This window comes from Liolophura sinensis, chromosome 1, assembly GCF_032854445.1.
Source record: "Liolophura sinensis isolate JHLJ2023 chromosome 1, CUHK_Ljap_v2, whole genome shotgun sequence".
NCBI lineage: Eukaryota > Metazoa > Mollusca > Polyplacophora > Chitonida > Chitonidae > Liolophura > Liolophura sinensis.
The window spans coordinates 66208329-66223475 of NC_088295.1; the positions used below are offsets into that span (position 1 = coordinate 66208329).

At 39.8% G+C, this 15147-nt stretch overlaps 1 protein-coding gene across 1 annotated transcript; it reads left to right on the top strand.

Moving 5' to 3' along the window:
- Window positions 1-2162: 2162 nt before the first annotated feature.
- Window positions 2163-7253, top strand: LOC135463438 (uncharacterized; the record flags this gene model as incomplete). Its single annotated transcript, XM_064740701.1, has 4 exons — window positions 2163-2436; window positions 2742-2950; window positions 3603-3960; window positions 5558-7253. Coding segments are annotated over 4 exons (1083 nt in total), but the record flags the coding sequence as incomplete, so codon positions are not given.
- Between the last annotated feature and the right edge of the window lie 7894 nt (window positions 7254-15147).

Genomic DNA, 15147 nt, shown 5'->3' on the forward strand with positions numbered 1-15147 from the left:
GGGAGATCTTTTTGCATGGACATAGAAGCCCCAAACGTTATACCCTTTTATCTTTACCTTTGACAAGTTGCATTTTTTGTGCATGTACACTCGGAAATCGATGGCGTTATTCACAGAAACTGCACTGTAACAGCACAGTGCCGTGTGTGTGTGTTCAGCTTGACACCGGCGTGATTTGGCGCGAGGAATGTTCCATTGAAAGGTTTTGTTGGACCGAATCACGCACAACTTGATTGAAAAGTGTAAAATAAACCCAGTGTTCTACTGGTATGAATTTGGTAAACACTTACACACAGCTGCTGATAAAAGTGCACTGTACACTCAATGTTCCAACAATATTTGATGATAAAAGTGCATTATATACGCAATGTGGCACTAACATGAATGTGCTAAAAATCTGTACAGGGCTGCTAAGTGTATCGTGCACTCAGTGTCCCACTGGTATGAACTTGATGATAAAAGTGTATCGTAAACTCAGTGCTGCAGTGGCATGAATTTGCTGTACATTTTTACAGAGCTGCTGAAAAAAGTATAATGCAATATTCCAGCATTCTGGTCATGACGGTCAGTTAGAAACATCAATCTTTTACTGTCTATATTATCAAATGGTCTTGCAAATTTCCTGTTTTATTCCCTAGTTGTTCATCGCTGCACTGCACTGTTGGAATACCTAGTTGTCCCAGCTGAAAATGTAATTTGGAAAGTCTGTTTCTCAGCACATATTATTTATTCTTTAAATTTTACGAAGTACAGCTTATTTTATCATTTCGTTAAGTACATCGAGACTTAGGTATCCGATTTTACTCACTTGTTGAAATCATGGACATGTAAATTATTGCGTCTTGTGTGAAGAAATCCTGGGAGCAGGAACGGCATACTGAGTGTGTTTTATTGGTTGTTAAATAATCCATTAAGCGGGTGTCGTATTTCTTTCATTCTCGGTCTTTCACTCCCTCTGGCGACGCCTATGGATCAATAAGCGTAAATGTAGAAGTGTAAATGTCACAGCATTATCACCATTGTACCGATTAGTCTCAGGTTTGCAGGCACAAGGCCAATAACGGGAAAAACGTATTTGTATTTAAAATTGTTCCAGGCTTCCTGGAACAAATTGTCGTATCACTAGAAGAAACAGCTTTAAAAGCCTTCAGAAAAAAGGGAGAAAGAACCTGAATTACGTCTTACGAGAGTTTCCGGAAATACCAGTGCGTGAGACAATGCGAGTTAAACAACTATTTTGACTGAATGTGAAACAGTTTCAAAAGCGCTTTTGTCAAATGCATGCAGGAGCTTTTAAGAACGTAAAACCTGTAAGCTTTAAACATATACCGTATAAACTCCGATAACGACATTTAATAACGAAGTATTAACTAAAGATAACTTTTCTTTCAAGTTGTGATTTGCTATTAAGCCAAATGGCGAAAATTTCGTCAGTTAAATAACATCACTTTCCATTAAAACATCGTCTTGTGTGGACCTCACTTTTATACCTGGTCATTGGATTCGGGTACTGAGACTTCCCGCTTCTATAAACCTGACTACCGTGAATCAAAATTCCTTAAGAACTTATAAGCACATGTTTTTGTGAAGCATTTTGTGAAAATTCTCTTAGCAACATTATATATGTTGTTACTCCTGTGGCTTTCTTCTCACTTTGCATGGCATATGGCCTCAGATCCCTTTTAATTTTCCATGAGCGACAATGTTAATGTTTAGTACTGTAACTCACTCCCCCTACACTCTGTGGCCAATAAGTTTTGGTGCATACCTGGCCAAGCCATTGAGAAAGCAACCATAAAAAAATCTGACGTAGGTTGACCGTCAAAGCCTGGACCTTGCTATGCCAGCAGCTGGGAGGAGTGTTTGGCAACGCCAAGGGAACATCACTCGCAGCCTCATCACCACCAGTCTCAACGTTCATCATTTAAGCTCATCCTGAACATTTTCTATCATTTTGCTACCAAGCATGCACCTGTGCACCAGAAATGGCTGACTGGTACCGAAAAAAGATTTTACACCCTAAAATACCAAGGTGCTAGGTGGTTATTGATTTCTGTAGCTTATATATATGATTGTTTATATCTTTTTCCAGGTGTTTGCTGGCCCTGATTGGAGCTTACACGCTTGTCTCATGGAGCGCCGAGGTGTTCTTCTCTCGGGACTCTGACACATGCATGTCCGAAACTCCAGACACGTGTCCTTGGAAACACGTGTTCTCCGACATCTCCAATCGTCTTCAGATGCTGGAAATGGCGTTCAAAGAGCAGGTCATCGCTCGAGAAGTTATGGAGAAAGAAGTACTGAATCAGTCTGACGTGAATGGAATGCTGGTGGAGAAGCTCTCTGCCATTCTCCGCAAACTGGACTCTCTTCACGAACAGTACCGAATTATGAGAATGTCGCTGACTTCAGTAGAGAACAGGGTCCAAAGTGATGGTAAATACCAGGGAAATATCACAACAAAAACGCAGCAAAAGATCAAAAACTAATCATTTAGCGATTCGTTAAACACTATATAAAGTCTATCACAAAGAATTAACGTTGATATGTATTGTTCGAGGGGGTTCGTTGATGATTCAGTCAAAAAATAAAGCTAAGACCTCTCCAATTTCTATATTATCAGTGATGCGTATGAAAAGTATGGCTACATTTCAGGAAAATGGAATCGAAACATCGCTAATCCTTGTAACAACTTCTTCTTCTATAGTTCTCAAGACATCTATTCTCCTCTCTTTTTGCAGAGGTGATGGGTGCGGGGATGGTACTGGTGATCGTTTTCGAACTCCTGCTTATCCTCGTTCCTCAGAAGTATCTCTCTGCTTTGTACCTCCGACCGGTTAGGGCCGGGGTCGTTGAGAAGACCACACTGGAAAGAGAACCTCGTCCGGCTGTAGCAACAGGCTGTACTAACGGAGCCACCCTTGTGAACAGCAATAACACTCAGACTAAAGTACCTACTAACCCTAATAACGTGTACCTTATCATATAATTACATGTAGTTTCAACATCACACCGAAATGTTTCGCCTTTCATGAAATAATTTCAGAAATGTCCCGTTCTCTCCCTTCCTACCACACATTTCTCATACCTTCTAGGTCTGGAATAAACTTTTATTGTTTCAGTTTTTTAACATACTATTATTGTCTTTTGTCACCAGTTTTATGATTGTCTGACGATTGCCATAGTAATCCGAACAGTCTTTGGGGTAGTAAGTTACAAGCCTTTTATGGACGTTGTGTTTATTTTGGTTTTAACACCAGATGTTACAGGAAGACCCCTTGCATAAAGCCTAGCCATAATCCCCATTCCACAGGAATAATTGTTTGAACTATGACAGTGTGCATGGATTTTTAAAGAGGTTCTTTATTGTTTACTGGAATCCAATTTTGAGACATTGTTTAAAATTTATTCTTTATTGTCTGTAAGACATTTTGTCTTACAGCATGTTATATTTTCTTTTATTTCTTACATTTCGTAAGTTGAAATAACAAGACTTCCTGTCAGGCTGGGATGATTTGCATACAGACATTTCTATAAACTCACAGTAGTTGAAGCCATCCGATTTCTATCTTCATGTCTGAAATATTCTCTGCTTCTTTCAGAATGGGGTGTTGTCGTATTCTCCTAAACACGGGGTCTCCTTGAAGAACGAGATCTGTATCGTGGTCCTAAACAAGGACAACGGTTTCCTGGTGCAGACACTCACGGACACTTTACTCCGCGGACTCGATGGCGTCAGAGTGGCCATCAAACCACACATTTTGATTCAGAGCCAGGACGAGGTTCGCTGTCTCCCTCGGGTCAAGCTCTTCATGGTTTTTGTCGACTGTGACAAAGGAGGCACATCGACGTCCAGCCTCCTGGGACCTGGATCAGGGTCCCCTGCCTCGGGAAGCCGTCCCAGCGCTGCCGGTGTGGAGCTTACCGTATCGACTATAAGATATGTCCAGTCAATCACAGGTGAGACCGGTTTGCTTTGGTTATATTTTGGTGACTTAAGGTAAGTTTCAACGTTATTTTTGCAATGTTTTCCTGTCGCGAGCAGGACAGGAAACGACATATTAATGGTGCTCCCTCACTGGAATGCCATGCCAAAAGAAAGCGTAAATAGTGTACATGTACTGACATTTGTCTGGCTTGCCAGGAAAGAAAATTGCCAGTTATTAAGTTTAGGATATCAAACTTACACAATACTGAATTCCAGGACTCCTGTGTACAAGACTGGCTCCAGGGATAGTATATTTCTGCATAGTTCTTCGGTGGGTTGTGGTAAACGTTTTTGGGGAATTGGCCTTCTGATTATTAAACTGGAACGTCTATATTGGTGGGCTCCGCCGTTGGATTGCAGCCAGGTTGCAGCCAGGCTTGGTAGGTACATCCGAGGTCGTTATTAGAATGTTTCCGTCATATGAAAAAGGCCTTAGTAACATCTGAAGTCAAGTAATACAACCAAACACTTTGTAGAATTTGATACTGGAAGATGCATAACGAAGCAATTAAGGATTGGTGTTGAAGAACCTGGTACTCCAGACCAGTGTCATGGCGTTCGTAATATGTGGCGCCAGTAGAATTCTTGGAAATCTTTCCTGTACGTGTGATATCGCGATTTTTGAAAAGCGTCATAATAATGCATACTTGATGACATCTGACGCACAAGGACGTAACCACGAGAAAAGGGGCGTTCAAACCAAATCAAACATAAAACCAAAATCAGTCTTCATTCTTCCTTTGTCTGTCAGTTGATTATATACGCTTGATTAATCGAAACTTTACTTGCACTTCATATTGCATAAACAAAAGGATTAATCATTTTCCATCAATGTTTATTTATTTTATTAGAATTGTTGAACCCAGTACTTAAGAACGTTTCACTTATACGACGGCAGTGTGATTTATAGGTAAAGAAATCCAGAGTGTCCTTAATAAAACATCCCCTTTCGGGAGATACTTAACAAACCCCGTGACTTAAAACGCCAGGCCAATAAACGTGTGTTTGAATCGAACCTGTAACCGGACTGAGTCGGCCTATCGGCTGCGGTGGAAACACAGCTTTGAAGACTAGACATAACATCGATGGCACAGGCAATTCTGTGAATCTTTAATTAGACGCCTCTTGCTACAAGTCAAAAAATACTCTTCCAAAAATATTTTTAATACATTTATCCCGGAAAACACATGTTTAATTTAGGTTAGTATTCAAATTAACGATATCATGCTGTTCAATGAAATGTGTTCATCGTTGGCTTTTGTCACACTGAGACAACCTCTCCGACCTCGTTCAATTAAGATCCGATGGTGAATCTGTGTAATCTGTTCAAGTAATTTTTTGAGAGGCCTACACCTCTTTTTTTTTCTTTCTCTCTCTTTTTCTTGATTAAACAGCAGCATGCTAAAGGCTGTGTCCATATTGACAAGTCATACATAATGCAATTCCAAATTCATCTAGGAACTAATCTCCATTGAACGTGAGAAGACGCACCAATGGAGTTTTATTTTTCATTGTTTCCACTTTTTAACTTAATCTGTGCAAATACCTTTTTTTCCGTCCTATTTTCAGGTCAGTTAATCATCACATTTACCAACGATGAAGGCTCGCGTCGCCTTACGGCCAACGCTATGTATAATTCGAATCTGAAACCCGTGCATTCCCACGAGATTTTACGAGACTTTGCTGCTAAGGGACGTCTGTTCACGATGTACAGGGATATGACGTCACATCAAATTAGTCACATGAGGAAGTTGATAATGACAGCTCTTAGTTTCAGAACTGGGCTTGTTCCAAGCAGGGAAGACAGATGAAGCAGTGTATGTGTAATTAATTGGTTTTGAATCCCTGAAGAAAAGCTCACCGTGATCGTGGCTTCCAAGTATTTGCTTTGGCGATTTTGATGTGTGTCTATGCCTACCGTGAACGTTGTAAGCTAATGTGTGTCCAAAGTTAGACAGTGTCTCCACTTTTTCTTTTGGCGACGAAGGTTGGCCTTGCAAAGCTGCGGGTATTAACGCGTGTGACTGAGGAAATGAAGTTTTTGCAGATTTAAATGACGCAAGTCAGTATTGCGTGTCTAACGTATTTATCTTGTTAGGGTTTATAGTACGGCCTGTAATACAGCGTGAGACGGCTGTATTTCACATAGAACGGAGGCAGGGTTCCATCAAGATAATACATCAGATCCGGCCATCAAAATGTAACCTCGTTCCTTTTTTTTAAGTGTAGAGATGTTTTCCATAATACCATTTCCTCTCCGTAGGCATCGTAAGCAAATCGGAAAATATCCACGAGCACTTGAAGGGTTTGTGCCGTGTATAAAAAAATCGACTTCGCCAGGACCATCGCCAGACATGGAGGCAAACAGCTGGAGGTTCTTGTTTGGATCAACACTGTGCATGCTCTTATTCTTAATGTCGGACTTCACAGCTTGTTGCAAAATGAAGCTGTTGGAATATTTTTCAAGACCAGATGGATTTATGCAGCGGTTTATGATTTATGTTTAATTTTTACGAGAAATAAACTTCTGCTTTCAAATCACTTTCCAAAGTCGATTCAAATGACCAAAAGTTGGCCTGCTGGTGTAATTAGCATAGCGTGTTGACTTCCCAAAAGACTGGCACTGGAGAGTACGTACAAAATTCACATTTTAACCACGTTTACTGACTATTTATTCAGACACTGTATTATTTCATTACTTTCTAAATATATGTATCAGAATAAGTTCTACATCCGTACAACGAAATGTCCAATGGCATAACACTCTTTTATTATATACAGTAAAAAACCGTTAGACATAAATTTTATCCTAGAGCTTTGGTTCTTAAAAGAACCTTCAGTCTTATTTATTTATCTAACTTCTTCCTGAGGAAATTTTGTTTAAAGAGACAGATTGATATATGTCCATTGTATTCTGTCTTCAAAAAAAGTGATTGAAGTAATTAGATTGCTTTCAAATCTGATTGTTTTAAGCAGTACATCTGCTGGCTTAATGAGAAAAGCACTAATTTATCCGCTTAACAGGTTTTCTTAAGATGTTAATGTTAACAAGTGCTTTGTTTTTTCCCTTGAGATATGCTATTGAAAGGCAATTATTTTGTCAGGGAAAGTTGCTATATAGAGAACACAGCGAAATCAAACTGAAATGTCAAGAAACGCCATATGGAAATAAATGTCATGAGTTGTTGAAAAAAAAATTGGTGAAAATGTGACAGTGTAATAGTGTTTGTTTGGTACTGTTTTTGTTTTATCTTTGTTAATATACCTGGAGCTCAGTATGCTTCTTTCTAATCTCAAACCCATATGATTTACTTGTTTTGGATGCTTGGAGTTTTAACTTCGATTCAGTATTGCTACATCTGCAAGTACTTCACAAGGGCGCCTGATGATGCCAAACTGGAACATCGTGTTGAAGATCATACGTGACATCCAAGCACACACACACACACACACCAACCCCCAATCACCAACACACGCATCCACCCCACCGCGATATCGCAATGTCCCAGTCACAATGTATCTTGACATTGGGCCGATCAAGGACAAGTATCAAGAATGCGGATTTTACCGTTATTATGAAGTGACGCTGATGTGAAGTAGACATTAAGCAGAATTTGAAAAGATCCAGGCCTAAAATTCAGGACGACATTAGGAATTACCATACTGTACTGTTATCATAAATTATTTAAAAAATATCACTAAATGGGGCCGGGTAAGGTTGGTTGATAAAGCTCATAACATAATATGTTTTCAATTTGGGTATACAGGTATGTAAAAATATCAGTGTTTTAGCCTTAATTAAGAAGCTTTGGAAAAAGCCGCTTGCTGTACTTGCCTAATGTGATAAATTTTCGAGATTTTTAAAACAGAAAGATTAATGCGGTAGGTTGGATGGGTGAGCTTGACAGAGTGCGCCATAAACCTAAAGATAATGCGGCTTTAGTTATTTTACTTAAAGGCTAACTGGTGCCAGTCTTACAAATTGCTCCATAAATGTCGTTTGAGATACCTTTCTAACTGACATATATGGCGTTATAGGCAATTTGAACCTTGGATTATCACTAAAACAATTCTACAGTATCTGACATTCACAATACACAGGAATTATTTGCACTCGTTAAAGTAACGGTAAAGTAAAAATGCCCTGAAAATGTTCGCAGTACTCGGTTGATCAACGGCGAATGAATACTTTACGTGGTTGGGAGAACATATAATCAATGTGGCCGAGTAGGACACATAGATCTATAACGATCTGAAGTGACAGACATTAAAGCACGAAAATCCACAAGGCCCTGGTGAATGAGAAATCAACCGTTATTTAAACATGTCGAAAGGTCAGCGCTGACAGAAAACTTGTGGAAACAAACGGCACATTGTACATGGAGGCGATGATTAAGGGTTAAGGTAGCGACTACAGAAAACCTATCACCAAGGTCACGCATAGATGACAAGGGCGGGGGGTCCTTTCTCATGTCCATTGGTCAATTAGAGATTCTTATCACTGGTTACAGAATACAGCATTCAGGTTCCTACTATTAGTGGCTCTGGAATGTCTATCCATTATGCATGGGTATCGGCAAATGACGACAACATTCCGATAGAAAATTTAGAGTTGGAGTTATCCTTGAGAATTCGATCCACAGACTCAATGTACACATGGCCTTCGCTGGCTAAGCGCTGGATCTCGGCGACTCGCCAGTTCGACTGCCACTTTAAATTAGGTGGTTTGTAAGGTACACGAGCCTGACAAAGGTCAGTATGTTACACCGAGCAATCTGGGTGCCTCTGTTACATAAGTGGACAGTTCTTGAGTATTCGGGTTAAACACTATGTGATCAATCAGTTGATTAAATAAATAAATAAATGTGTACACCGATGTAAGTCCAGGGATGTAGATAAGAACGAGCCTGACAAAACACAGTCGCCGGGAGGTTAAATAGTCTACCTTACAAGCTGTAGTCCGTTCCCTAGTCGTGATATGCCGATTTAAGGCGTTGAGATGTTCTTATGCTGTCTGTGAATACGCGTTATACGCCTACTTGTATACCTGGTGCACGGATTGTGATTGAGGGAGGCGTCATGTCTGGGGTCTTCAATAGGCCGAGACTCTAGATATCACGAGGCTGAGATTTGAGCAGCTTTACACTAACATGATGCATATGACCGAAATGATGCTGAAGGTCAAGTTAACCCCTTAGCAAAGGAGCAAATACATTCGCCATAAACACTGCTTGACAATTCGCTGCAAAGTGAGAAAGGTAGGAATCTATGCGTCGAAACACTCATATGCCAGCCTTTTCTATATGGCTAAAAGAATGATTTAACTCAGGCACATTTAACACTTAGTTAATAATTTTTTTATAATTTTTTTCTTGTTTAGTTTGCCCCTAACGCTGTTAAAAGAATTATATGTCGACAGCTGTCATGCTTAAAGGTGGAGTAAATCAGGGTAGCCACAGTAAGCCACTGCCCTTCGCCAGGCACCTGACAAGTTCCCTTAATAAATAAATCTACATCAGAACCTGAGTTCACTTTAGTTTCCTCCCCTACTTTCTACAGTAATATTTAAACAAATTTGCGACACCAAACGTCGAACTCTGGATCTTTAATGTGTTAAAGCAATGGACATTTACATCTTCATACTCTGTATTAAACCTAGGCCTATATTCCATGGTATATTTCTCAAACTATAGTGTATATCATGCGTGATGTACACAGTCAAGATTAAAGCCGTCCTTTCGAATTAGCCTGCCGGGCTTGATTGATCACTTATGCAAACAGATTTGGGAATTGAATAATAGCATTTGTCTGAGCTGACACTGTCTGCTCTTTGGGAACAAAAACGGTCTTACCACTGCAGAGAACCAAGATTGATTTGTGCATATTGACAGGTCACGTCTTTTTATTTGACAATGACAGATCGATCATACAGCTAAGTCACGTAAGGGAAAGTGAACAACAGAACTACGGTTTTCCTGCCCTGTATGATTTCGACCTCTTGAAGCGTGTTGCGTTTATAGTAAAAAAAAAAAGATGGAGCAGATTTATTTTTTTTTTGCCGTTCAAATTTAAACACTTATCGTCTTTATAGTTAAGCATTTTTTTGTTTAAACGCTCTTTGTATTTCCGCATTTATTTACTCGCAAGATACATTAAAAATAATCTGTCAATTTTTATCCGAAAATTTGTTGTTATTTTTGAGTGATGCTAGAGTGAGTCTGCTATAACATAACACTGTGTCATACTAGTATTCAACACAATACCCTATTTATCTAATACTGTCTTTAGTTTGAATTAACAGAATATGTGTACTGTATTTCACGGAATAATCTGCCACAGTAACAAAATAAATTCTAGCATCACTCCAACAAAAGACTTTCTGTTAAAATTAACCGATTCACTTTTTGAGAGACCTAAGTAATCGATATCTCCAAACCAAACAACAGTTCAAAACCGAGACACATGTAACGTATCTTATTCCATTTTTTGTAACAGTCAGCATCCAGGTTAAATAAATGTACGCCTTGGTGTTCAACTGTTCAAGTAAATGTATAACCTTCACTTCAGCTGAGAACATTGATCATTGCATTCAGAAAATTGAGAGCATTTGATCAGTCCATTTGAACATAGATCATGGCATTGAGAACATTGATCGTGCATTTAGAACATTGATCAGCGCATTTGGAACATTGAGAACATTAATCAGTCAATTTAGAACATTGAGAACATTGATCAGTGTATTTAGAACATTGAGAATACTGTTATGTTGCATTTGGAACATTGAGATTGATCGGTGCCCTAGTCCGCTGATTGGCCATCTGAAATCCCATCTCATTCTTACTTCATCCGGGACTGTTGTGGCTGACCTACTCCAAAACAATCCAATTCTTAAAAGATCCACACCATCAGAATATTGGGTAGAGGTAACCGAGCAAAACAGGGAGAAAACACTTTGTCATTATGTGGTGCCAGACATTAAAAGGGTGTTATAGCCAATATTGAACCATGTATGTCATGAGAGCCTCCTTCTAGGAAACAACATTGCTGTGCCGATCGGTCAGCGCGAGTGACGCTTTATATAAATAAGCCAACAAGAACCCTTTCTCCAGGATAACGAAGCTGCCATGGGCTTTGGTCAGGTTTACTATTAAGGCTTAAGTAAGTATATAAATGAAAATGTTTTTATCTCTAAACTGTTTTGAATTGACTAAGGCTGACTTCTATGAAAGCTTCCAAGTCCTGTGCTGAAAAGAAGTGACAAAGTATGTCATATTACAACGTAAATAATAAAAAAAAACTGGAGCGAGATCCGATCAACTTTATGTGTAGGTAATTTGACGTTGTCTTTCAAGAAAACGACAGGGTTTTCACAGTTGTGTGCAGATTATACAGTCAAAGTAGAAATAGAAATTGTTTGGGGTTATAATTTATTAGTTTCCTTGTGGATAAACATGAATATGTGAATATGATAACAACTGATATATGATTACTACCAGCTTTGTTTCCCAACAGCGAATGATCATTCCTGGCGTCTTGAAGACCTAGATAGCCAATCCCTAGAGTTAAATCCTCTGTGTTTTTTCTCTCTAGACGATTACATGTGACAGTGTGGATTCCTTATCGTTGTCAGCCATTCAGGCCTCAATTTGAATCTGTCACGAAGAACGTATTTAGGATCACCCCAAACGCTCATCTCTGGAGTGGACTCTGCGAGATAAGCTCCAGACTGTCAGTTTACGTAGCCAAATAGCAGCATCACTGGACAGCTCGTCAGTTACGTTTACCGCTTCTTAGTAGATTCCAGGGCTGTCGTCAGATAACTGTCTTTCTGTTAAGTTTAATTTCTCAGTCATGTACAGGGAAATTTTGGATGGAGTTCATTGACGAGGAGATATACATGTGTGGCATGACGTTATTAGATTTTCGGAGTTCATTGACGAGGAGATATACACGTGTGGCATGACGTTATTTAAAAACACAGTACGAAATAATATGATCCTGTGGACCTCGTCGGAGGACTGCTTAAAACTTGAGGGACCCAGCTTTGCGTATGGTAGTATAATATAAAATGAACTGCGAACAATTATGTGGCGCCTTCCTCGAGGCAAATGTCCCTTCACAAACCCTGCAAAGTAATCTTTGTAAATCTAAGTAAATTGGCAAAAAGTATTTTCGTCTTCCATGTACGGATAGCTACGTTTTAAAGAAGAGACTGGATTCATTTAACAAAAGCATGCAGCTAATGTTAGACGCAGATAACTACCATGACAGCTGTGTTATATTTATTTGTTTAACCACATCCTCAAGAATATTTCTCTTATACCAAGACGGTGATCTCCGTGGCCGAGTAATTAGGGTGCTACCACAGCGGAAGCCAATCAATGCAGTCGCTTTGAGTTCAAGTCCAACCCATGTTGGCTTTCTCCCTGGTCATGCATGGGAAGGTCTTCCAACGTCCTGCAAGATGGCCACGGGCTTCTCCCGCGCCCAGCTCTGTTTCGTCCCGCCATAATTCTGATCGCTGTCGTAAAGAGTAAAACACCAATCAAATAAATAAATAAATAAATAAATAAATAATGGAGGCCGGCGAAATATCCTTGAGTACGTCGTAAAACACCAAACATGTGAAGATATCATGGCGGTCGATCAGGTTTACTATGTTCAGATCCAGCAATCCACCTGCAATCACTAATCTGAAATGGCAATCGAACCACCTCGAATTGCATTCAAACACACAACCTCATTAACTGAAAACCGATTGTTTGGGAACTACGCTTATACAAATTTACAAATGAGTCAGAGGGATACGTTTTTTTTCTCTAGTTCATTACTTCTAGCCCAGATTCTTGATGTAACTTGTCGAACTGCACGAAAGTCTTTGTAGTATGAAAGAAGCGGTGATGTATATATATATATATATATATATATATATATATATATATATATATATATATATATATATATATATATATATATATATATATATATATATATATATATATGATCTCTAAACTCTTGGTGCCACGCTTCTAACAATCTATAGAGCCTACACGTAAATACATTATCGGCATGGTTTGCCAGCTGTGACGCTCTGAAAACTTGGCAGCCTTGACTAAAATTGTACCAAAACGGTCCTTTGAAATCCAATATGTCTTCTTCTCTACTGAGAAAACCGGTAGCTTATTATAGAAAAACACATAATGTTTTCGCAAGTGCCAAATATCAGTTTCTGTGAGATAAAATCCTGTGCTGATGATTTGATTTTTATTGATGCTAGCGAACAAAGACAACAAGGACAGTCAGTATGGAAATTGTTGAGCCAGATGTCCTATGGCTTTAGAGTAGAGTTGTATTGCACAAATTCAGTTCCATTCCACATAGCTTTAGAGTCCCTATAGATTTAATACTGTGACTTGGCCAAACCATTGTTTATTTAAAACAGTCGAATATCTGACATTTTCTGAGATCTACCGTGAGAAACAGCATATCGAATCATACGACCTGACTGACTGATACCGAGTAATCTGCAGAATTGTGCGATCAACGTACCATACATTTGGTCTGGTAGACGTTACGTTAAAACTCTGGGCACGAGGGAAGGTCTGCCAGCAATCTGCGGATGGTAGTGGGTTTCCCTCGGGCTCTGCCCGGTTTCCTCCTGCCATCATGCTGGCCGCCGTCGTATAAGTGAAATATCCTTGAGTGCGGCGTAAAACACCAATCAAATAAATCAATCAATCAAATAATACAACTCTGTAGGACACTTCCTGGCTGGATGAACTACTAATGGATTTCTAACGGTAAAGGCAGGAGGTTTTCTCATCTAATGAATTGCTATTAACAACACTGCATTTGCCACACTGTGCGGCCAACCGCCACACTGTCATCGCTGCTCTGGTTTTATCCTCTAAACCTTGTTTCCAAAGATTCTATACGAGATTAGTGAGTATGAGAAGGCGACCCTATGTGTACAGGTGTTTTTATTATACGGCAGGAAGACTTGTGCATAACAAATGAATTAATACACAGATATCAATGGCGTATATGTTACGGTTTTGTGCAGGAGATATTATTCACTGTTCTTGCCAAGGCATTTGCAAACATTAACAACCAACAAAATAGAACTAGACACTCACACACACACAATTATTTAGTATAAGTTCATATTCCCAAATCCGATGATTTAATCCGGTCGTTAAATCTTTGATGGCATTCATTATCTACATATAACAATTAAGGAGGGAATCTCTGTATGTAGGCTATGTATTTTTTCGATTTCCTCCATCACCGTTCATCCAATCGACTTTTACGCTTGCCTGGTGAATTGTTGATGACCCAAGGAGGGGCTGCTCATATAAATTAGGCGATGATGACGGTGCAAATCTTTACAAGCATGCTTTTCGTAGTTGTCGATAGAATTCTAAGCAAAGTTTACACCGTGTGACAGATATGAATAACAAAGGCCACTGAATTAGTATATTAAGGTCCAATTAACGAGATATATATGTATAAAGCACACCATTACGCCGTGGGCGGTTCGCGCGTCCTTCTGAACGAAACAATCTGGAGTCCGGGATTGCTGCGTAAACTGTCCAATGTACTAGACTGTGGGATCACGGAAAGGCGTCTGCCAAACGTTCCTCTGGGATGGAATCCTTCTTTTGCCTTCCTCAACCCTTCCTCCTTTTCCTGCTGAGGTAAAACATAATTATTACACCGTATAGCTGGAGTTGATTGACACACCTCCGTTTTGGAATACATCCTTCCAGTCATTGGCGTTAACTTTGCTTGTGCAGGATTGGGATATCTTTTAGACAAGGACTGTCTTAGCCGCGGGCTATGCTCAGAAAACACCGGTACTGGAATCGTAACTTCGCGAGAACTCTCAGGGACTCTGCCAATATGTGCCCGTTTTTCGAGCCGCAAAAGATCGGCTTTGCTGGTCTGTATCTTTATCAGGCTCTTCCTGAATTTCTCCAACCTGTCCAGCATTTCCACCCTCTCCCGTTTGAGCCTCACGAGGTCTAGGTGTTGCATAAAGTCGATGTGTTTCTTTGTGTTACGTAGCCTCACCTCGGCACATCTATTGGCACGTTCTGCAGCGCTGACGGCGATGGCGTTGTACGCTTTTCCCCGCACGGCCACCATGGCTTGGTTGT